At 37.2% G+C, this 24,468-nt stretch overlaps 1 protein-coding gene across 2 annotated transcripts in view; it reads left to right on the top strand.

Annotated features, from left to right (window-relative positions):
- Positions 1–24,468, top strand: part of FAF1 (Fas associated factor 1) — a 289,347-nt gene that overhangs the window by 131,708 nt on the left and 133,171 nt on the right. For both annotated transcript variants that reach the window (XM_059727821.1, XM_059727822.1), the window contains one exon: positions 15,601–15,687. In XM_059727821.1, the coding sequence (XP_059583804.1) occupies positions 15,601–15,687 (87 nt within the window). The remainder of the gene's footprint in view (positions 1–15,600; positions 15,688–24,468) is intronic.

Raw genomic sequence — 24,468 nt, 5'->3', positions numbered from 1 at the left:
TGTCTGATGAAAATGTATTTCATTACTTAGGCCCAGCGAATGTAGACTTTCTTTTTCTAGAAGAACTCCTGGTTGTCAAAACTGGTTTCTTTCTTGGATTCCCAGGATTTAAATATATATTTTACCTCTAAATTTAGTCTTTGAGTTACTTTGTGTCACAGACTTTAAAGGGTCCTTGTTTAGAAATTGGTTCCGTTTCTCATTCTCTGCAGATTCTTCCCCCCCAAATTATTCTCCACATTTTGTGTGCACTTTTCAGACCTTCTTTATGAGGAATTGAAAAAGGTAATGGTTGTACTATACTTCAAAGACCGTGGATGTACATTCCAGCACTGGGTTTGTATTTTTTTGCTTTGTTATTAAGAATTCTTAAGACTTCTATGATATCGCTCCTTTTAAGAAGGAACAGGTGTAGCTGGAGTGGGACTTACAAAGTTTGGTACCCACTACACCATGAATATGACAACTTCAGTCCTAGTAAGCTGTCTTCCACCTCATCTTTTATTATTCTGCAGAGATTTATTACCAGGTTGGTGAATTGCTTGGAAAAGTCTTTAATCAAGTGAAAGAAATAAAGACGTAAACAGAATGCAGTCTCTTTCTTGTGTTTCTTTCAACTCTCCAAGTGTTAAAAAAGTGTTAAGTGTTTAAAGTGTTAAAAAATTCTTAAAATGTATTTGAATAAATACGAAATATTTATTCTGCCTGACAATTGATGCAAATTTTGTTCTGCTGTTTCCAGTGAACATTAAAAAATTTGCATTCAGATTCCACATTCTCAACTTATTTTCTTGTAGTGTTTCAGATGGAAGTTGCATTATTGCTGTTGCACTGCTTAATTCTTTTCATATTTTTTTTGTGAAAGGATGTAAATAAATGTGGTTGATTCACTGCTAAAATTGAACACAAAAGCATTTTGTATTTTCAGAATATGAGCTCTTTCTCTCGTATTCAGATATGGACCTTAAAACCTTCTAATACTCTTTCACCCGCACTCCTCCCACTGCTAATGCATGATCTATGTGAAAAAAACTCAGAGTGGAAGGATGTAACATTAAGAAACCAAGTCATTTAAGCAAATGTGTTTGCTGTGCCTTTTTTATTTCCATTTTTTAAATTTGTTAGAAGTAATCTCTCATCTTCTTCTTGCTCTTTTAATTGTTGCTTATTAAAAACTCATTTCATGCTGAAATGAACTCAATTTAAATGAAAACAGAGGACAGGCTTTTGATGATATAACATCAGTAAACTTCCAATAGCTTTTGGGTTGTGCTGCCAGTAAAATAAGGTGTATGTTGGTTGGGGTGAGAAGAGGTAGCACATTGAAACAGCTCCCTTTACAATTTTTGTCTGCATATGATAAATAAGGTGATTTTTTTCCTCTTTATCTTCTTAAGTAAATGAGATCGGGTTTTTTGGTGCAAGTCTCCATAGTTAAAGATGTAAAACGGCAATTTCTTGCTTCTATAGCACAACATAGTTCAGAGCTGAGATTAGAGAAACCCTGTAGAGTGGCTAATACTTGAGGGCATCCCCAACTAGAAAAGTATGTGAATTTAGGCATGGGAGGAAGGAAGGATCTGCTTTAAATTTAGTGTAGGGTCACTGAATCTTAATGATAGATTAAACAAGGGAGGTGGAATAATGAATAGGGGTATGCAATGTGTAGCACTAATACCAGAAGTCCATGGTTCGCAGTGGTTATTTAATGTCTTTTCCCATATGTTTCTGAATAGAACAGGTTATGGCAGGGATGAGCTAAGGAATAGCTTTGTTAGTGAATAGTTAAATAGACTGAATTCTCGCTTTAAATATAACTTCTGTGTATATAGGAGACCTGCTTGTTAGTAGTGTAATAGGGCATCTTCTGCACACTAAAATATAAATGTTGATGTTAATATTGAAGCATTTGCAATTGGTGCAAATAAGTTTGAGGGTTTTACAGTATGCTATAAAATTAATGCATTTGGAGAAAAACCTGCAAATTTCTGATGTGAAACTTAAAGCTAACTCTTTCTTTTTAATTACAGTGGAGACAAATTTCAGTTATAGTCGATACTTTCTGGCAGTTAATTTGCCAAGGAAAGCCAAGCTGTAGTAATGATTTGGCAGGTCTGAAATGAGATGGAGGGGACAACAAAGGACTATTTTTGTTACTAAAGACTTGACCAAGACCTCAGTAAACATACTATTAACATTTATTGTGAGCTGAATTCAAAATTTGATCAATAGTATGTATGTTTAATACAAATATGTGGGTTTCCATTAATTTTTGTGGAAGAAAGTTTCACTGCATTAAAGTTGCAAAAAAAAAAAAAAAAAAAGACATTTCCTTTTTAGTTTTAAGTGTGCATGGCTTTTTCTCTCAAAGGTTTACTGTTGAGTTTAGATTTTTCTAGAATACATGCAAGATCTCGAAGAAGGCCTTACTTACATCAATAACATAGAGCAGAGCAAGTAAACTATGGAAACATCAGTCCACAGGGTTTTGAATAATCAGTTTGCTCTGTTATGCATTCAACTTACCAAGAGGGCTTTACAGACAGACAAGAGTCTCATGTCACACCTCATTTTTTCCTACTTACAGTTGGGATTGCAAACAGTATATAAAAGATGAAGGTGTGAATCACATTATTGGAAGGCTTTTGACCTGCTGTTGTAATATCACAGTATCACTGAAATCAATACAATGTGCTAAGCCTTGCACGTAGGAAGAGTACCTTGTGTTCCTCTGTAGACGTCTGTTTTCTGCTAGTACTTAGAACAAACGCTAAGCTCCAGGAGGATGCCTGTCCAGGTCTTTTTGCTAGTAGGAGACACCTTGTGATCCAAAGCCTGGAAGTGCTGTGAAATACGTAGCAAAATGTGAAGAATAAACAAATATTTGAGTAGTGTTGGAGTGTTGTAGCCATCATGGTTCAGGAGATGTATGATGCAAGGATTTTTTGTGATATTTTTTATTGAACCAATTGTATAGTTGAGAGGGCTGTTGGACAAGCTTTTGGTCATCAAGCACCCTCCCTCAGGTCTTTGAGGGCATATGAGCATAATAGATGTCGTGACTTGTATAGTACTAGTTTTTAATGCAACATCTTTTCTTTATTTCCTTTTATCTTCTATTGCAAAGACTAAATTAGCAAATATTTAAAATTATCCAGTTTTCTTGGCTAGATTTTGTTCCCTCTAGCAGAAGAAAAGAAATGTACTTCTACCGAAAGTTTATTTTATCAGTCCTCTAGAATTTAGATAGTGAAAAGCAAACAAAAAAAAATCCTGTTTTTCCTAATGATGCCCTTTCTCTCCAGTTGGTTGATAGATAACAGGTCTATCCATTTTAAATTAAAAGGCACTTTGTCTCTGACACACTTTCTGGAAACAGAAGGATTAGAACAGCTTTTGGGATTTGACACTGATTTTTCTTTCTTTCTTTACCTTAAAAACAGTTGGTCAGGGGAGGGGATGGTACTGTCAGTGGTGAAGTTTGTTGTGCAGGCAAATGCATTAAGGGGCAAATGGCTTGTGAATCTGTGAATTCTGGGGACCAAGGTTTGAATTGTCATTTTGATCATAAGTAATAATGAGTTTAGTCTATGAGAAAATTTCGAAGGTGCAGATTGGAGTAAGAGGCCTATTTCTCTTGAATGCAATAAGTATTGAGCATCTGCCTGTCGTTAATCTCCCTATTAATCCAAGTGACAAAATTGCTACTCAGTTTAGTTTACATTCATGAGACTCCTATCCCACTAGGTAGGAATAGCAAGGATGTGGCGAATGGATGATCTGGCCACCATGATCTATCCATTTATCACTCCCAGACTGACCTAATGTAATCCACCATATTTAGAAGTGAAGGTTAGTGTGATTCAGAAAACCATATTGTAAAAAACTCATTAGCCTTTAATTAAAAAAATCTTTAGGAAACAACACGAGTGCTTCTTGTGCTCCCTTATCTCTCAGGTATACTTCTGATGTCAATTTAAGTCACAAGAAATAATCTTTTAAGGTTGTTGAGGGTTAGAGTCCCGCTATGTCAGGAAATACAAAATATAGCCCATTGAGACAACATAGCATCACACATAGCAAAGTTCTCCAGCTTAATATTTGATTGCTTATTTTATTTATCATATTGAGTCAGACTATGTCTTATAGAAATTGTAGAGAAGTAGGGTTGGAAGGGACCTCCAGCAGTCATCTAGTTCAACCCCCTGCCTGAAGCAGGATCATCTCTATTCAAACCATCCTATACAATTCATAGTCTAACCCAGGGGTGGGCAAAATGGGCTGATCTGGCCGGCAACCAGGCTCCATTTCCCAGCAGCCCCTGACCACGTGGCTGGGGCTGGTTTCCACGAAGACCCCAGCAGCAGCCATGCTGTGATAGCACAAGGCCAGGGTTTCCGTGGAGGCCAGCCCCAGCAGCTCTGGCAGGGTGTGTGGCAGGTTGCAGAGCTGCTCCGGAGCCTGTCTGGGATTTTGTGGCAGTGACAGCATGATCCAGACCCAGGGCAGAGCCTCGATCTGCAGCCTGCATGCTCCAGGTAGGGGTGCACAGGCAGAGGATTGCGGCTCCTTTGCCTGCCCTGCCTCCTTTGGTCTAGAGCTGGGGCAGAGCCGCAATCTGCTGCCTGCACTCTCCTGCCTGGAGCATGCAGGCTGCAGATAGCAGCTCTGCCCTGGCTCTGGATCACACTGTCACCGCCACAAGATCCCAGACAGGCTCCGGAGCAGCTTTGCCACACACACTACCACGGGCAGGATGTTGCCTACGTCTGCTCTAAACTCTTTGTAACACTTCTGTAAACCCTGAGACAACACAAGACATAACACCCTAGCCTGCCACAGGGAAAGCAGGGGAACCAATGAAGCCAGTATCCCACTTCTATAAAAGGTTGCTAATATACACACCCTCTTCTGCAGAGGAAGGCAAAAACCCCTACAGTCTGCACCAATTTGACCATGGGGTAAAAGTCCTTCTTGACCCTAGATATGGCAATCAGTCTGACTGAGCAGAAGGGCAAGACCCTGCAGCCACGAACCTCAGGTTTAATTTCCAGCAGGGGCGCTGGCCCACCCCAGTCAAAATCCCCAGCCTTGGCTACAGCCAACACCTACTGCCTCTGAAGGAGGCTGAAAACACCCTGACACATGTAGCAGGAAAGGGGCAGGCAGGAGTAATCAGAAAGTCCAGAAGCATTGGAAATATCTGTAGTAGGCTGTAGGCATAGTTACGCCTAGATAATCCTGACCAGTGGCTGTCCATTCTCTTGAACACCTCCAGTGATGGCAAGTCCACAGCTTCCCTAGTCGGTGTCTTTCCATTGACATTGAGGGAAGAGACAAACAGCTGGAATTTTACAGTAGTAACAGCAGTTTTTGGCAATTATTTTAGTTTTATAACAAACTAGAAATAGTTTCACTGTGCACTGGGAGTTTGAAACTGCATCTCCACTTTGGGTTGCAGTTGAATGACTGCAAAAAGGCCAGGCAGCTCTCGCTAAACTTCTGTATGACAGATTGTGAACACAGTAGAGGATCATTTGCTACCAGTTGTTTCATCCTTCACAACACGGTAGAAGGTACAAGTAACAAATGCTGTTAAACAGTCTGTGAAGATTAGAGTAGACATTTTGTCTCAATCACTTCTACTGAATGGAAAAACAAAATTGGACTGCAGACTATTGGATCTATATCAGTCCATGAAAAAAGTCTCCTATCTCCTATTACCATTTATTTTGTTACCAAAAATATTTAAATCCTTTTTAAGTAACTTCAATCAGAAATTTTTGGTCATTTTAATAAATCTTAATCCCAGTCATCCCTGCCTCTCAATCCCCGATGCCTCATTCACACGCTGATTATTTTACACCTTGAATATATCAACCTCAGACCTCTCTCTTCCTACGGGAAGCAGTATGTCTGTTGGATTCTAACGTAATTTTTCTTTCTTACATATTTTGAACAGCCCTGTATTCTCTATTCCCATCTGTTTCTGCATCAAGTTTAAGATCCTTTTCTTTCACTCTGTAATGATTCCATATTTTAACCTCTACCTGCATCTAATAATTACGAGGTCACAGATTTTTTTTAATATCCTATGGACTATGTAATATAAAGACCTCCGGCACAGGACAGACCATCAAGCAGTTATTTCTGTATCAACTCCAGGAGTTCATAACTTCTGGTGGAGCTGTAATATTCTTCTAGAAAGATGATGAAGAGAAAGAACTAAATATTAATGTTTGATTTTAAAAATACGTTACAGGCTCCATTTTGTAGACAGAAAACCGAGGAACCAAGAGGTTAAATGTCTTTCAGGTTGGTGGCACAATTAACTTTGGAACCCAGGTTTTCTGACTCAGTTGAGAACTCCATCCACGGGATTATGGCACCTCTGTCCTCAATTTTGCCCATGCCCTGCTTTTCCTTACACTGCACCGTGGAGGTACTTATATACTTCTTTGTCTTTGCTCACGCCTTTTTATACATACCATCCATTAGGCTGTGAACAGCTTCCTGACTAATATGTGCAAAGCTCTGTTACTCTCTTCTTTCAAAATGCTTTTTAAAGCCCACCTGTTCTGCAATGCATTCTAACTAAAATGACCCTTCGCCATACCTTATACATACTGCCTTGTACTGTTTGTTTTGTAATGCTTTCACAGATGCCCTTAGACAATAAGTCTTTCAGAGCAGGGCACCTGTCATATGTTTGACACAGCCGTCCTCTTTTACTATACCATGTGCATCTATGGCATTTTACTAATTCTAATTACAGCAGAACCCTTTTTGCATCATAGGAGCAAGTCATTTAGAAGGGATAATCTGATTTTTTTTTTTTTTTCTTCTTTCTTTTAGGAGATCAGGAGTTGCTTGTACATTAGAAAGCCGTTTAAAGATAAACTGTTAGATTCCCTTACTCTTTTCTTTTCCTTCTAAATAGTTTCAGCTTTCTCAAAATTAAAATGATGTCCTTTGAAAGAGGCAAGGATTAGTTCGGATGATATCTTTTATTGGACTGACTGTAGTTGGGATAAAGTTGCACAAGCTTTCTATTGAAAACCATTCATCATTTTGCTTTCGAAAGCATGTCTTGTCTTTTATCTCAGCTATTAAGTTAGTCCAATAAAACATATGCAATAAAATCTTTGGCTCTTATATAATTCCCGGACCTTCATGGCTACAAAATTGCTTTAAGTGTTGTCATGTGGCATTCTAAGATGCGTGTTCGAGTTAGCTGCTACAAAATTGTTTCTACAAAGATACATTCGTATAACTAATAGTTCATTTTACTGTGTGGGATATATTTTAACATATGATACAGAAGAGTTTTATTTGGATAAAAACATGTTCATATCTGAGGTAGCAAAATAACATCAGTTAAGCATAAGGTCCAAAGAACGAAATGGAGACCATGAAATTGGGATACTAACAACTGTGAAAGTAAATCTGTGATAGTCAATCTGCTTAAGAAACCGTAAGAGTCTGCAATGAATATTTCTGTTGCTGTTATATCATCTACTTTTGTAATAAATGTTTCCTAGTGTACCATGTGTTGATCTATGGCTATGCAAGTGAACTTGAGGGTTATGTGCTTCTCAAATGCATATCTTGAAAAATCCTTCACTGCTATGCTTTTTAGCAGTCTGCCTCCATACAGAAAATGTTCACTAAATAGACCTCTCTGCATACCCACAGTTGTGTAAGTTTTTTCTAGGGTTGTAGAGGTTGGTGGTCCCACTTCATTTATATTGTTTACCTGCAGACTCTACTCGGAAACTCTTTTCTTCTCCCCTTGCCTTTTATATATATATATATATATATATTAACCCGTAATAGCAAAGTAAGACGCACATACTGGTGTATCCCCACAGTCCTCCCCAAGAATTAACTCCATACTTCTAAATTTGGAAACTATATTTAAACCATTCAGTGTCATTTTCCCATCATGCCCATTTCTAAGATCTTTGTTTTTTGAGGGCGATCTGCAATGCTAATTTTAAAAATATATCAAATAACTACAGTTTGTGGTTTATCTTCATGCAATAATGGCCTGTAAAATTCTGAGCACTCAGATTTTTTTTCTAATAAAGCATAAAAACTGGAGAGAAGGAACATGACTTACAGCTTCTCTTTCTTATTTTACTTAGTTTATTTAAACGTGGCATTTTCTTACTTGTTCTTTAAATTGCTAGTGAGAATCTCTACCAGAGATGATTTCTACTAATTTTCAGAACAACTGATTTTAATGATCATGTAACCAGCAAGTTTTTTAATGGAAATATCAATGCAACCAAAGCTGAGTTTTTTACAAAATGGCAAAATCCAGTATTTAGCAGTGATCTAAGCCAGTGATGCTCCATCTTCTGGCCCTGCAGGCCGGATGAGTGGTGTGGGGTCAGTCTGTGGGCCAGATCTGGCATATCGGATCAATCCAATGGTGTGATCTGGCATGCTGTCCCAGCTGCATGCACTGACCTGACACCACGCACTTGCTATTCTAGGGCAGTTGCCTGCCATTGACTGTATTACAGCACCTCTACACCAGGTGGTGAGCAAACAGGTGTTATTCTGTTTGCTTGTAGAAAATGGCTATGCTCCAGTTACAATACTTAACCTTTTGTGACTTATACTGGTGTAGTTTTACCATTGTTTTATTCTGGAGTTGTTCGAAACTCAGTTCAAGTACCCTGTACTGATGTATTGTTGTATGTCATATATCTGCTTATAATTTACAGCAGTGTAAATGCTAATGATTACACTAGTACAAATATGGTACCTGTCCAAGCCTTCAAGAAATGCGCAACATTGTTTAGAGTGAGCCTGGTTCTGAAATCTCAATTGCATAGTTTATTTCACAGAAATAATTTAAACATTGGTAAGATACTAGAAACAGAAGCTGGATATAATGCAATTATATTATTTACAGGGGCAGTTCTCTACCCTCTGCTTTCTCTTTTTCTCTGTTTCCCCATTCTCATTGTGCCATTGGTTAATTCCTTCATTGCTAGCTCTTCCTTTCTGTAGCAGTGATCAAGGACACAGTTAAATTTTTACATTTTGAAATGGAGAGATCATAAGCAGAATCATGTCTTTTATTCAAGCAAAACTCTTTCTTACTTGAATGGAAGCTCTGTGGTTGTGGACTTTTGCTGTTGTGAAATAAGTATCATATAACATCATATTAATAGGTGGTTAGGAGAAGTTAGTGCATGTGTTACTTTATATTGAAGGTTAACAGTTTAGTTTCTGATTGTCTACCAATAGCCTTCCCCTGGCTAAGTGTAAAAGGTTATTTTCTGTTGTACTTAGCATTGTTGATCACTTCTAGTTTTCTTCTCTCTCCTGATGTCTTTGACTTTCTACTCACCTGGTATCCGTTGCTGACTGCCCTAGCAATATCATATGCTTGTCCTTCATTCATTGCCTTCAGTCTTTAGGTCCTCTAGGAGTCTGTTATCAGTTGCCTCCTATTTTATCTCTGTATGACCTGCAGTTTATCTTCTCCCATGATTTTAGCTATAACTTCTTCACATGGGATTCCCATTTCAACCTTTCTACTCCAATGCATCCGTCTACTCTGAAATATGAAAATGTTTCTAAGAACTTGTTAGATGTCCACAATCATCTCAAAAGATTCTTCCCAAAATAACATTTTTTCCTGACCCATCATCCTTGTCTGTAACTGTTGACTTTATTATCTTTCTAATCTCAACCGTATCATACTGGAGTTTCTGTCTACATCGTGACTATTCCTAAATCACATTTCTCCTTCATCTGTAAAAATGCCAAAATCCTTTCCTTTTTTACTTGCTAACACCCTGGCTTGTGCTTTAATCATATCTAGCCTTCATTGCTATAACTTTATTGCTCTGGCCTCTTTTCTTGCTTCTCTTTCAACCCCAAATCTTGTTGTCTGCAGTTTTATATTTTTCTTTTGTCCCTGTGCCTGACATCTTCTGTCTGTTCTGAAAATTATCTTTGTCTTGGCTGCATGTCCTATCTTTCAAATCAAGGTCTTCTTTCATGTCATGAGTGCCCATACAACCTATATCTGTTTGTATCTGATCTCATCTCCTTTTATGTCCCTACTCACATTCCTACTTTTGCAATGTCTTTTAGGTTGCCTATATCAGGTTAGGCAACCTCCAGCCTGTGGGCTGCATGCATTGGGTTCATGGAGATCTGATCCAGCACGGAGCTGTGCTATGCCAGCTGCTCCATTGCCTCTGCACTTCCCTCAATGAAGAAGGGGTCAGAAATCTTCAGTGAAGGAAGTGCAAGTGTCGGAGCAGAGTGAATGCAGGCAGCTGGCCACCACGGGGGTGAGGGTGACAATGGAGACTTCCAACCTGCAGCCACAACTAGGTCACAAGCTGGCAAAAAGTTGCTGACCCCAGCCTGTATCCCCAGGACAGACTTCAGCATCTTGGCAAATGTACCAGTTTATATAAATTATCTTGAATTATGCGACTAATGCAAGTTCATGATGTACGTTGTTTAAATTATATCCTATGTAGATATACAGAAAACAACTCTGGGAAAACTACAGTTTGGTAATGGCATAATTCCTTAACTCAGAGAGAGTCTCAGGTGTGATCAAATTTTGCTGATTCAGCTGTAATATTTTACTTTTTAACATTTGGTGAATGAGACATTTCTCGATAATAGTTTTAATTTTCTAATTAAAAGCTAAGAAAATAACTCCTTTTTCCTTCTGGGTGAAATTCACCAGAGTACAGAAGATCTTCACCACACCCTTTCACATCACGTTACCTGCTGCAGAGCCTTTGAGTTTATGTGACCATATTATAAAATAAAATACAAATCTGCCTAAATCTTGTTAAAGACTTTAGTTTTCTACTTTCCTGAAGCTAGATTATTTTTTTTTCTACTTCATTATCAACATGTTTTATCTCTTTTTCTTCCTCTGTTACCTCCAGATGAAGATGAGGTGTTGAGTAAGGCTCACGTGCTTCCCCAGCACTGGGCTGCGTGTACAGAAAAGGGCAGAGTAAAGGTGTTGTATGTCATTTGGTGTTGTATTCCAACCAGGAGATCTTACAACATCTTCAGCTTTCCTGTGAAATATGAATTTTTTTTTCCAGCTAGAAGAAATTTTACAATCTTTTCATTCTCTTATGCCTGAGGAAGTGTGTGTGCGCCCAAAAGCTTGCAATTAAAGTAATTATTTTGCAAATATCTAGTTGGTCTAATAAAAGATATCACCTCTGCCACGAGTTTTGATTCTTTTTGCCTGTAGACCAGTATGGCTACAACTTGCATCTCAGAACCAAATAAAACCATTTACATAATAATTTGGTTCTAAATTATAAAATGGAGAGATTATAATTTGGATGGTAACTACATTCTGTAATATATGCAGGTCACCGTAGCAGTTTGACATCAAGGAAAAATACAGATTTGGAGCTGTGCGTAAGACAGTACTGTCAATTATTCTTTTGTATTGATCAGAGAAGAGGTTATGTGACCAATCATCTCTCAAAAATGTAGTACTGTGAAATGGTGCTAGAAGTTAGAGACGCTTTCATAAGCAAGTTTATAAGGATTTCACTCCTGCTATTCATGGCATTTGAACTTAAGCACAAAAATCCAGCTCCTCATCTCTGTCTTGAAGATATTATGGGTCCAATATCTATTTTTTGTGTGAACGTATTCAAGAGTGCCGATGTACATTTTCATTCCATTGGCCTGTTTTTAAAAATATTTTAAAATGTTGTTGTGTATGTATTTCTAGATCTTTCTCCTCCCTACAAAGCATAGCTTTCAACTGGCATTCAGACAGCTAACGAGGATGAGGGAGTTTTTATATGTTATCAGGAAGTATATCTATTCTTTGCATCTTCTGTGTTCTCCTTCTTTATCACTATTTTAATTATCAAATAAGGGCAGTTCATCCAAATTACAGCATTGATGAGAGTGGCACAGTATTTGAAAAGCAAATGTATTTTTCCTTTAAATAATTGATTGTGTTTTGAAATACGACTATTTTGGCAAGTTTTCAAAATCCAGTTATGAGTTTAGCCCCAGTAGTTTGTTTAATCAAACATTACCCTAATATGTTTTACTTGGTACCCTACCAGACATGGCCTGTCTATAATAACTAGTTTATTCTGTGACGAGTTGCTCAACAGATGTCATTCTGGTAGAATAATGCAGCAGAATACTTGTGCGTTGGCTAAAATTACTTTAACTTTGATCACTTTTGTTCAGCACATCAGTCTGGCATTGTGCTTTATACCAACATAACACTATAACCAGAGCATGCCTTTCAGGCTTAGAATAGCAGAGGAATGTTATTGAAATCAGTGCAGTTACAGATGAGTTAATGAAAGAAGGAAAATACTGTTTATTTCATAATGCCATGCTGTTGTACTTTGGCATTAAAATGGAATGCAAGGAATCCAACTCCAGAGCTGTTTATTTTCACATTCTGAGAAGGTTTTTTTTCCCCTCTTAAAATAATGTTATGTCGTTTTATTGATCATGTGTGACCACGTACAATTAGTTTGGGATTACAAAATAGTTAATAGTTCATTTTAAACACTTCCATATTGTGGGACTAATATTCAACAAGATTTTCTTTTTCTATGTGTAATTGAAGGCTATTTTTCTTGGGAAAGAAAAATGCTCAAAACATTTCATAACGTAATACTAGCATGGCAAGAACCAGCAAATTGTTTTTATGATCACAGATTAGCCTGGTAACATTTTGATGAGATGTTGTGAGGTCAGTATTGAGTAATGCCATTTTTTCACCCTGATGTGACTGTGAAACAATTGCTGCACAGCAGGCTAAACTCTTGTTAAGGAGGACTGAAGAAAAGCTGTTTGTTTGAAACTGCGTTTCAGAGCTTTCACATATCACTTCTTTCCAAGGTGTATATTGGGAGTTTATAAAATAGATGTGCGTGTGTATGTGTGTTACCCATGAACACACACACAGACACGCGCACACGCACCCCCCTCCCCCTTAAAAATGACTTGCCATGTATTTTCATACAATCAGAAGTAATCTGTTATGCAACACAGGTATTACTAGTCAATAAAAAAAGTATTTCTGTGCTTCTGGGGCCACTATTACCCCTGCCACTGCTTGTAGCAGGCCTGCCATGGTGTGCAGAGTTGGCACAGTAGTGCCATGGGGAGCCTTTCAAAGATTGATGTGTATATATATATATATTTTTTTTCTCTCTACACATATCTATGATCATAGCAGTTAGGTACATACTTTGTTAATAACTTTGCTAATTACCATCTAATTTCTGCAAATGTAGCTATCAAAGCGCTTTAACTACATGGACAATTTGATGAGTCTGTGCGGTGTTCTGTTAAGATGATTCTGGACAAAAGAAGGTCAGATGCTGAAAACGTTGCTTTTTAAGGAGATGCTTTAAAATGAATTTAAAATAGAAAAACTAACAGATTTAACAAGTCGGATCATTCTATGCTAAGTAATATAAGGGCTATAATGTTGATATTGAAAATAGTCTTTATTCTTCATCCGTTAAAAAAGGCTGCTATAAGTTTGCAGTATATCTCAACCTTCATAATGCAGGTAAGGTAGGGGGATATAAAGTTGAAATGTAAAATAACTGAATAGTTAGAATTGTTTTATTTGGTTGCATTGCACTAAAAGGGATCATATTTATTTCTTTTAGAATGGTAGGTTGAGAGACAGTGTTTGACCATTATATGACTCAACAGCCTCTCGAGTCTAATGGATTTTGCCTGATATTTTGAATTTGTGGCTGAATCTTGCCTCCCCTTCCATTGCATCTCACAAGTACTGTTTTGTGAGAGAATACTGTCTTTCTAGGGGAAGTGTAATAACCTATGAGGTAGAAATTGGTTCAAAGATTTTTCTTTTTTGTCTACTTATATTTTCATGCACTTCAGACTTTGTTGATCAAAGCTTCTTACCACAGCTTTATAAGACAATTAAGCATTAGCTCCTGCCATTTTATAAGCAAAACAATGGAGAGATTATCCATGGCATTATCAGCCCAATTTTGGGGTAGAATCTAGGTCTTCAGTCTATGGTAAACACAAATGTTATGCTGCCCTCCAAATTGGATATACCAGATGAATGTACTTTAGTTAGTATATCTTTGTTAAACCTGCTAGGAGTTGAACTAGATGGAATTTACTCTGTAAGGTGACTAGTACCGGTCTGTGCTTGGGAACTGAAGATTTAGAAATCAAACCCTGCTGATAACTCATTTGGGAGTAATGAGAGATCTTATAGTTTCAGGTGGTAGATTTTTTTCCCCCCCTCCTTTTTTTTTTTTTTTTTTCTTTTACTAAGAAACAAACAAAAGTGGTGTATTTAATTCACAGTGTTAGAAAACCTTTTTAAAAACAGGTTTTGTGAGTAAGGCCTTTATAATCCCTCGATCTTGGTGGTACATGTTGCAACAAATAAGAAATTGATGACTTCAAGATTTTAAGATTTTCTGTTAAACCTTGAGAAACTGTTTCTTAGGTGGTCTCTCAACCACAGTACTGTCAACTTGCAGTGCAGATTTGTGCTGCAGGTACTCTACCTGTTCACGTGATTCATTGGAAGGGCCAGTGTTGGCATATGTTTGTGCACTGGCTGTCTTTGTACGGGTTCATCCATTAGAGGCCTCTGAATAAACTCTGGCACTGACTCTGTGAGACTAGCTGAAACTACTCAAATGCAGCAATGATATCCTTCTGATTTTGTGAAATCTGTTTTAATACAAAAATAATTCATGATTTTTGTTTTCATTTACATAAGCGCTCATCAAAACTGATGGACAGGGATCATGTGGCTTTGAATGGGTCAAGCTGAATGTCAAATTGTTAGATTTTTGTTAAAATTTTAGGGTGAGCGGTTGTAAACTGCCATTTGGTGGTATCCTGCTTGTTTTTAGATTCTGTTCTTCTGCCATGTTGACAACCACTATGGCTCTTAAGCTCATTAATTCAACCGTGGTATTTCAGTAAATAGTAATAACAAAGTAAACTTGTTTAACATGGTTGGCTATTTAAAGAAATAATTGAAAATATTATTGTTCAACTGTATTTGTTTCCTTTCCTGATACTTTCATTTTTATTTAGATACCCCTCCCTTAAAATGCACAATACAGAAATGTATACAACAGCAAGCTATATTTGACTCCTGCTTAAATTTGCCTTAAATCTAGGATTTTTAGGATGAAAACAGTAGATTAACCAGTAGCAGTTATAACAGAAATGATCTTGCTGTTCTGTTTTCTCTCCCTCCAATTTGTTCTTGTAATGTCTTTATTTTATAATATGTCATGAACAGTTATTGTTCTATGTAATAATAACAAATCATAATTTATGTTTTCTTTGTTAAGGATTTAATGCAGTTTGATTGTTTTAGATTTCTGTTTACTGTGTATTCAGCCATCGTATGTTATCTTCTGGAGCAAATCTGAGCTTTTGAATGTAGAAGGAAGCTTTGCTGCTATTAATCATTTAAAAAAAAATCAAAATTAAAAAAGCCTTCCATCCTACATGTTGCAAGTAATTTAGTCATGTTTGAAATGCTAGGTGTATTTTGAAAGCACGTCTAATTTCTTTTGACAGGTAAAGCGGAACGTGTATGACCTAACTAGTATTCCTGTTCGTCACCAGTTGTGGGAAGGCTGGCCTCCTTCTGCGACAGATGACGCTGTAAGTAGTTTTGTATCTTTGTTTGGCTCTTCCAGTAAATGCTCAATTGTCCTTGGGTTTATTATTGTGTGAATTAAGAAATTGTTATCACCTTTTCCCTAGAAAGTATGGAAGTTGCATGTTATTTAGGGCTTTACTTTATGTCTTGAGCAACCAAGTCCCAATTTTATGGATGCACTGAAACATGTAAGTAGTCCCACTGAAAGTCTTCACATGTACATAGTGTGTGCCTCAGTGTATTGCCATATGAGAGCTAGAGGGCCCAACACTGAAGGATGCAGTGGAATTTCTTATGCTGGTATACATTTTGGCACAGATTAGAGGAAAGCATTTGTTTTCCAGCAGTACTGTAAGCACGTGCATAAATATGTTGCCGAATCGGGTCTAAGGCCCCAGTTCACCCAGGTACTTACGGGTATGTGATATCAAGTGTGCAAGTCTTTCTGTTGAAGTTAACAGAAATGCTCACACACTTGCATTCCTTTTTTCAACGAACCAGAAACTGTGCTGTACAAGTTTACACTCTGACGTATGACATCTCTTTGTACAGAATACAGATAAACGTGTAGCTGACCAGAATATAGAAGACATTACTTAAGTTTTTATATGCCAGGTGAACATTTTAAAATTACCAATATTAAAAAAACCCAGAGGACAGTATTAATTTCCAATTTCAGGCTGATATATTGGATGCTCTCACTCAATGAGTTTATTCCATGTTTGCCCACCGTTTTGTGAAATCCTGCAAACCACTGTAGAAGGTTGTTTAGACATTACATCCTGCCTCCTGATTGTGTGATTGCTCTCTGCAGCAATCCTCACTTTCATTTTTGCTCAGGCAGTTTCCATCTTTTCTGAGGTAACACAGCTAATACTGGCAAATGAGGTCTGCATTTATTAAAAAAAATATGCATATAGCTTTTGTGATAGTTACCAATCTTAGCACAAAAAGAAAAAAGCTACTTTTCTAAGTGTTGAGTTGAAGCCAAGTAAATATGACCATTCTATTAAATGAAAATGTAACTAGTGTTTCCTTTCTACAAATATTAGAATAATAATACTTTGAAGATAGAACTGCCAATCTCTAGTCCTCCTAAAGTAACAACTTGTTGAAGCGATGAGTACTACATTTCTTAAATGTTGGATGAATGATTTAAGCTAATGAAGCAAAGCAAAGACTGACTGAACATCTGAAATAATTGTGAATATCCCTATGCTTTTGCTTTTAAGCACAGCAGTTAATTTTTACTCAGCTGCAGGGATCTATGCCCATATATTGAGCAGACTTGAGACTATAGATATGACGTTTGATCTAATTAATACAGTTTCATAGCAGTTACAGTCTTTTACAAAGGGGTGAATTTTAGTTACTAGTTTAAATTCAGTAAAAAAACCCAAAAGGGTAGAAATGTAAGATGTCTAATCTAGGTCTTAAGAGACGTTAACAAAAGCTAAATAAATGAAAAGAAAACCTTTCTGTGGATAGGATGTCCTGGGTGTGTAAAACTCATAAATCTGTTTTAAGTCTGTTTTTACAAGTGACATTGTTGCAGGTAATTTTTTTCCCTTTTCATGTTTAATGAAATTGGTGAATGTTGAGTCATCTGCTCCATGGCAGGAGGCTCCTCAAAGCCCACTGCTTGAATCTGGTGCAGCTGAGACATGTCAGCTGTGTAAACAGATCTGAATGTGTTACCAGCAAAAATATAATTAATTTCTATCTGAAATTAGAGGCCATATAACTTAATACTTATGAAGATTTAACTTTAGCAAGAACTCTCAACATTTTTCCCTTTGCCCATTATAAATATTTAGTAATGAGGTTTATCTGTTTAAGTAGCCCTTTTTAATTCACTGGCAGATTTTTCCTAATCACTTTTGATTGTGTTGTATAGAGTTCTCAGTGTGCTGTGTTGTATAAGAGTATGCTACTAATTCACAATTAAAGAGTTAAAGGAGGCCTTGATTAGAATACTTTTTCATTTACATTTTATGCAGCATAAGAAATACTTTGTAATACCACAGGAGGTTTTTTCAGTGCAGTTCTCGTTAACCTTTGGCTTAGCAAACAGGACAACTAAATAGACTTCCCATAATTGGATTCCTATATCATCTTGAGTCTCTTATGAACCTGATAGACTTCAGTCTTCTTACATTATTAGGAAATTCAGTGAAGTCAATAGTCATTTAAAACATTGTTGCCTCATCTCCCTTTAGAGTTAAAATATATTCTCTGTGTGTAGTTTTATCTAACGAAATATGGGATACTGTATGAATTGTCACTAACTCTTTAATTTCGTTTTGCACACTTTCACTAGGGAGATAGGTATCTAAAGCTCTACAAGTAGGGGAATGTTTTCATGCTGTGACAGTTTAACTGTGAGAAACAAGGCACATACAAGCCTTCAGAAATCTCATTTTACACTTTAACAAGAACTCATTTTTAGTTTCTAGAGAGTATGAATAATTTTAACACTGAATTATATCCATTGATCTAATTAAAATGCAAACAATGTAAATGCATGAGTTTGAAATAATTTCTTCTGCTTTTAGGGGGTTTACATAAGAAACATCATTAATTTAATATTAAAGATTTAGTCTCTATTTTGTCATGTTCATGATTTAAAATTAAGTTGGAAAGATTAAAAAATAATGGTAGTCCTTCATTATTAAAATAAAATCCTGTCTTCAACTAACAAACAAATCTAAATGTTACATAGCTTGTCAGGTGGGGCCAAGGAGAATATTTCATCTAAAGCTGAAATGTGGTTCACTTGTTCTGATATTATGGAAATATAAGAGCTGCTAAGATCATGCTTGTTGTTTCATTACCAATTAAAATGAACGCTAACTTTTCAAATCGAGTTATAAAAATTGCCTCCGAGGTAAATAGTATATAGTATTAAAGTAAGAGTGTTTAAAACACTGTGGAAACACAGTGATTTCTGTTACATAAAACTAAAAGTATATTTCTAGGTTTCTTTCATGTCATCGGTTTGCATATCTGTTTGAGTTAAAATCCTGGAACCATCAAAGTTAGTGGGTCATTAATTTACATGAGTGGAACCAGGATTTTTCTCCTTGACTTTTGTCTCACTAATAAGTAGAGCCAATGCCCAGTGTTTTTTGGTTTTTTGTGTTTTTTTTGTTTTACTAAAGCTATTATTGGTCATGTCAGTAAAGCATTTGATCTAAAACCATTTCTAAAAATTAGTTTACTGCTTTGTTTAAGTTATCCTATTATGGCTATTTTGCCCACCTACTTTTCCCATAAATGATAGTAGGTGAAATTCAGAAGAAATGTATACAAAATAAATGTATACAAATCTTTATATGATTTGGAAGAAACAAAATGAGAGAGAGAAAAATACTGCCTTCCTCATATGCTGTCTGGTATTTGAGAGGGGCATGCACTGAGTTGCAGTTCAAGGATTGAGGTATTCTAGCTCTAACTTTTCTACTATCTGTTGTCAATATTTGTGCGCCCTTTGCAACTCATATTGTTAACCAGAGCCTCAGATCCTTGCTTTAACACTGGCAACTATCTTTCACTTGCTATACAGAGAATATTATTGGCAACTTGCACAGGCTAACTTTGGGGAGAGTTGGGAAAAGAATCCCAGTCTCTAATAATCTGGAGCCAAGTCTACTCCATATTGCTACACCACTTCGGAGGAGGAGCATGCCATTTTCTACTTGTATAACAGTGTACCTCTGTGTTGCCCCCCAGTGGTTAGATCTCGTACAGAGTTTTCTCATGGTTCTTTTCTGTACAAAAAGACCTGCTTTTTAGGTCAGTTAATAGACTTGTGCTTTTGTGTCCAAAATTTGTAAATTGAAATTCCTGCACATGTTGCAATATTTAGTTATTTTGTTTGTTTAGCTATTACAGGGTGGAACTATTCTGGTAAATGGAGGGGGTGGGGAAAATAGTACTTAGACATATATAATTTGGTATGGTGTCCAGAATGATTTTACATTGCATACTGTAACACTGTATTGAGAAGTGAATTCGCAAGATATTTTACTAGATTTTAGCATTTGTATTTTTAGATGATGGATACTGTAAAGTTTGACACCAAGTTTGGATACTGTTTTTTAGAGAGGGAGACTCCCTATGGGTAGGGAGCAGTGATTCTCAACCAGGGTGCAGTGGGACCCTGGGGTGCCTTGAGATCCTTCTAAGGGTGCCATGCTCAGTCAAAATTTACTACCAATTTAGCAGTGACTGTGAAATGATTCAAACTGTGGCTGCCGTGCTGAAAACCACATTTCATCCTGCTCCGTACTGCTGACAAGGAGAGAGGGGAGAGAAGTAGCAGCTACTACAGTGATCTCATGTCTGTTCTGGTGTAGAATCAGCCACACCCCAATTTTGGATGGCTCGTGTTTTGGGGACAGGTGTGTGTAACATGCAAGTGAATACGATAATAGAGAAAGCAAGCCTCATTCCTGAAAGTGTAATATTAGCACGCATGAGAAACTGATGCTTCAACAAGTGCAAGGTAATGCACATGGAAAAAAAATAACCACAACTGTACACAGCCAGTTCTGTTTCTGAGCTAGCTGTTATGACTCAGGACAGAGAACTGTAGGTAGTTCTCTTAAAAAAAAAAAAAAAAAAAAAAATCAGGTCAAGTGCATCTGTAACCAAAAAAGTGAATAAAATGTTGAGCAGAGAATTCTCATTAAGAAAGGAATTAAAAAGAAAATGGAGAACATCATCATGCCTTTCTGTAAATCCATGGTGTGCCCACATATTGAATACTGTGTACAGGTAGGTCATGAAGGGTGTGGACAAAGAGACCAGGAACCTGTTATTCACCAAGTCCCAGAATACTGTAACTAGGGGGCACCCACTGAAATTAATAGGAGATGCTTTTAAAACTAGCAAGAGAAAGTGCTTTTTTTATGCAGTGGGTACATATACATGTGCGCTTTACTGCAGAGTAGGCTAATTAGCTCCACAGTAAAGTGTCACAGTCTGCATGTCCACCAGTATTATCATGCAGTAAATGAATTAACTCCACCATAGAATAGTACTATCTTATGGTGGAGTACTTTATTGTGCAGAAATGCATAGGTAGATGGTGACCAGGGGTGTACATTGTGCCCAAGTAGCCCAGTCAGCAGGGTATCTGCTTTGCCCTGGCTCAAATTACTGCTGTCCCAGGTGCATGTGTAGACGTTGCGCCTGGGAGCAGTTGACTCTGGCTCAAACTGCTCCACAGTTTATCATGTCACATTAATTGTATATGTAGATGCACCCAACTGGTAGTTAACTTGTGGAATTCATTGTCCCAGGAGGTGTTAGAAGCAGAGAGCATAGCCAGTGTCAAAAAGAGACTAGATAAATTTATGGATGATTGATCTATTAATAGTCGTTGAACGGAACGGCTGGAGATTCCATTATTTTTTTTAATGGAATCTCTCAACCAATAATGTTGGATGCTGGGGAGGGAAGTCAATAGGGGAGATATCTGGTTCAGTGCTCTTCCTGTAAAAACATCCACCCCCGCTACTGTTGGGGAGGGAATGCTCTGCTAGATGGACCATTGGTCTGACCCAGTATGGCTCTTATATTCTCATGATCTATGAGATTATAATGTGGATGGCTGAGGAGAGAAGGGGCGGGAGGTTGGGCTGAAATGTCAGGCCTAGAAAAAGCCCTAGGTAGCAGTATAGATGTAGTCTAAATCTCCTGAATTGCTTTGTAAGTCTTAATGTGTGCTAATGTTTTGATTTGAATTTACTGATGAAGTGAAGAGTCCTCATATCAAACTTGTATCTGAACCTAAGTTGCAATTTGCCTACGTTGTATTAGGTCAAAAATGTCACCAGAATAAATTACAAAAACCCAAATTCTGTCTGTAACGAATTACTAGGAAGTGAACACTTTCCATAACTAGATTGAAAGTATAATCTGAAACTTCCACAGTATTTTTACTCAAATTCACTTTGCTTTAGAAACTTTCAAATACTGAGTAATCCACAAGCTTCAGATTCAATAGAGTGGATCTGGGAAAGGGTCCTTTTAGATTTAATATGTGAGAGGAATACTTCTCTCTGTTTTATCATTAATTTAATTGGAAGACTTAAACTTGAGTTTCATTGTGATTATACTTACAATTTTGGAAAAGCATAATGGAAAATACTTGTTAACAGCTTGCCATAAAGTCCCAATATTTGGGCTGCTTCCAGTAAAAGACTCGGAAATAGATATTGCTACAAGGAGACATAGTATTCTTTGTGAAGTTTACTAACAGAATTGTTCAATATAGTATATTTATGTTGTACGGTCATTTCACTGGGATTTGTCTTGGTTTGGTGTGCTGCTTTGGATTAAAGGTTTTATTTTCTGGGTGAAGTTTATTTCACCACTGAAATAAATGCAGAGAATAGGGTTGTTGCCAAGAAATTTTCTGGTATGCCTGTCTTCCATTGATTATAAATAGATGAACATAACTGAGGTTCAGTTAGTCCCAAACAAAACCTCTTGAATACGGTGTGCATCACAGATATATTGTATTAACAGAGGAAATCAGTTTCCTATTGTTGCTATGAGTCTTTTACAGCTGTTCACAAATACATTCTTGGAGAATGAAGTCAATTGATTATTTAAATATATAAATAAGGATTTTAGATTGAGAATGTCATTATATTGTTGTAACTAGTCAGTATTTCAAACAAAAGTGCACTGAAGTAGTGACCTAATAAACCAAGAAGTATTTTTTGGTTAAGGCAAGGTTCTAAGAGGCAGGATAACAGGATTTGGGGAAAAATATTTTTGTTACGAAAATTAAAACAATTACATAATTATACTTAAGAATCAGGACAGTTGAGTTTTGTCAATTTGACTTTTTTAAACGATATTGTCTCAACTTTATAGGGTTTACACCATTCCATATAGACTAAAAATCACTTGCACCTCATATTCATGCGTCTCTCCCCACGTATTTATGGGATTATTCCACCATTTTTCTGGCTGTCTTGACATCCTGGGTATGAAAGAGTGAAATTTCCGCTACCCATTCTGCTGTTGGACCTAACTAAGAACATCTAATTGAGAGCAGCCTTGATCTCAGCTACCTCTTAATAATTACGACTGTATTAATAGCCACCAAGGTTTTCATTATTATCTGGCTCATTGGTAGAATCAATAATCAGTAAGAGGATGAAAATTCTCTTGTAGGTCATATCTTCCTTTTGGATAAGAATAGCAAAAAGATTGATTTGGGGCAGTGCAGTGAGAGGATGTGAAACGTCTGCTACTTGGCAGTCTGCTTTTCTATGTGGCCAATATTTCAACTGCCATAATGGGTATTTTATCTTTGGGACAAAATCATCTGGATCTTTCTCAGGAGCAGACTGATATCAAAAAAGCTAGCGACTGAGAGGCTTGTGGTTTTCTAAGCACATCCTAGGAGTGGAATCTGAGATTTCAGAGACCTCGACTTGTGCACTGACATTAGCAGTTTCACTGAGACACCAGTCTCAAACGGGGGAAAAATCCCAGTTAAGGATGTTCTCATCAGGCTCATAATGGACAATGAATGTTGGAGAAATGCAACACGTTCACAGTCAAGTCTTTTGGACTCTCTTGGCAAGGACAGCAGAGCACGGTCTCCTTATGGCTTTCTTTTTGTTACAGCGTCCTTTATGTGGCAACCTTATCAACAACAGAAAAGGCAGGATAATGTACCTTTAAGGTAACCTGCCATTGTATTGAAAGTTTGATGCTGTGAATAGACTATACTCCATATAGCAGACTCTTTGCCAGGCAGAAAATTGACTGACTCGAAGTGGGTGATTATTCTTTATAGCCTGTCTCAGCCACCGTCAGTACCGTACTATTAGCAGCCATAAAACTGTCTTAGTCCTGCTTTTTAGTACAAGGTGCTCTGAGTAACAAGGTAATGAGACTTAACTAGGTGCAAACAGCTGAGAGCAGGCTCTTCCCACACAAATTAGTTGGCTTGCTTAAATTGCCTTAAGCAGTGCCTTTAATATTGATGTCAATGGGATTTGGCAAGTGCTCAATGCCATTTGAACAATTAAAATGGCTGCCCAGCTCCCCCCAACCTCCTTGTATCTTAAGTGGCTTATGCCACATTTTATCCTCCTTTTAGGAAAGAAAAAGAGAATTAAGCAGAACTTAGTAAAAATGCTACTTACTTCCTGTGATGACTGGGCACCATTTTACTGGCAGATGAAGACCTTAGTCTGTGTAGACTTTAGGGCTTCATGTTTTTTAAACTGATATTACTGTTTCAAATGTGAGCTGATTGTAATATGAGACCATGCTCTCTTAATTTTCCTTTGAGTCCACTCCAGTGCCTCTGGTGTTGCTCATGTTGCAGTACTAAAAAAAAAAAAAAAAAAAAATCAGGATGAAGTTGACAATAGCCACATTGGTTTCACAGCTGATATCTAGGACTTTGGAACACTGAAATTGTCAAGAATCATGTAAATTGTGGAATGTAGCTGTTTCTTATTTTCTTTTGGCAATAAGTCGTATATCAGTCTATCAGTCTAAAATAGTGGTTCACAACCTTTTTTTACACTTAAGGTATCCCTCAGTAGCCTGAAGGCACCCCTTGGAAAACACCAGCTCTTCGCTTTCCCTTGTTTCTTGTCTGCAGAAAAATAATAGCGCAGTTCTGTCGCAAAGAACTCAGAAAGACCACAACTGGTCCGAATCTCTCGGTTTATCTTGTGCTTCATTTTTCTACACCTAACAGTGCTGACATTGTGCAGCACCCTTGAAAGGATCTCTAGGCA

The sequence above is a fragment of the Alligator mississippiensis genome, chromosome 5 (assembly GCF_030867095.1).
Source record: "Alligator mississippiensis isolate rAllMis1 chromosome 5, rAllMis1, whole genome shotgun sequence".
In the NCBI taxonomy this organism is placed as follows: domain Eukaryota; kingdom Metazoa; phylum Chordata; order Crocodylia; family Alligatoridae; genus Alligator; species Alligator mississippiensis.
This window is presented reverse-complemented; position numbering and strand designations above follow the sequence as displayed.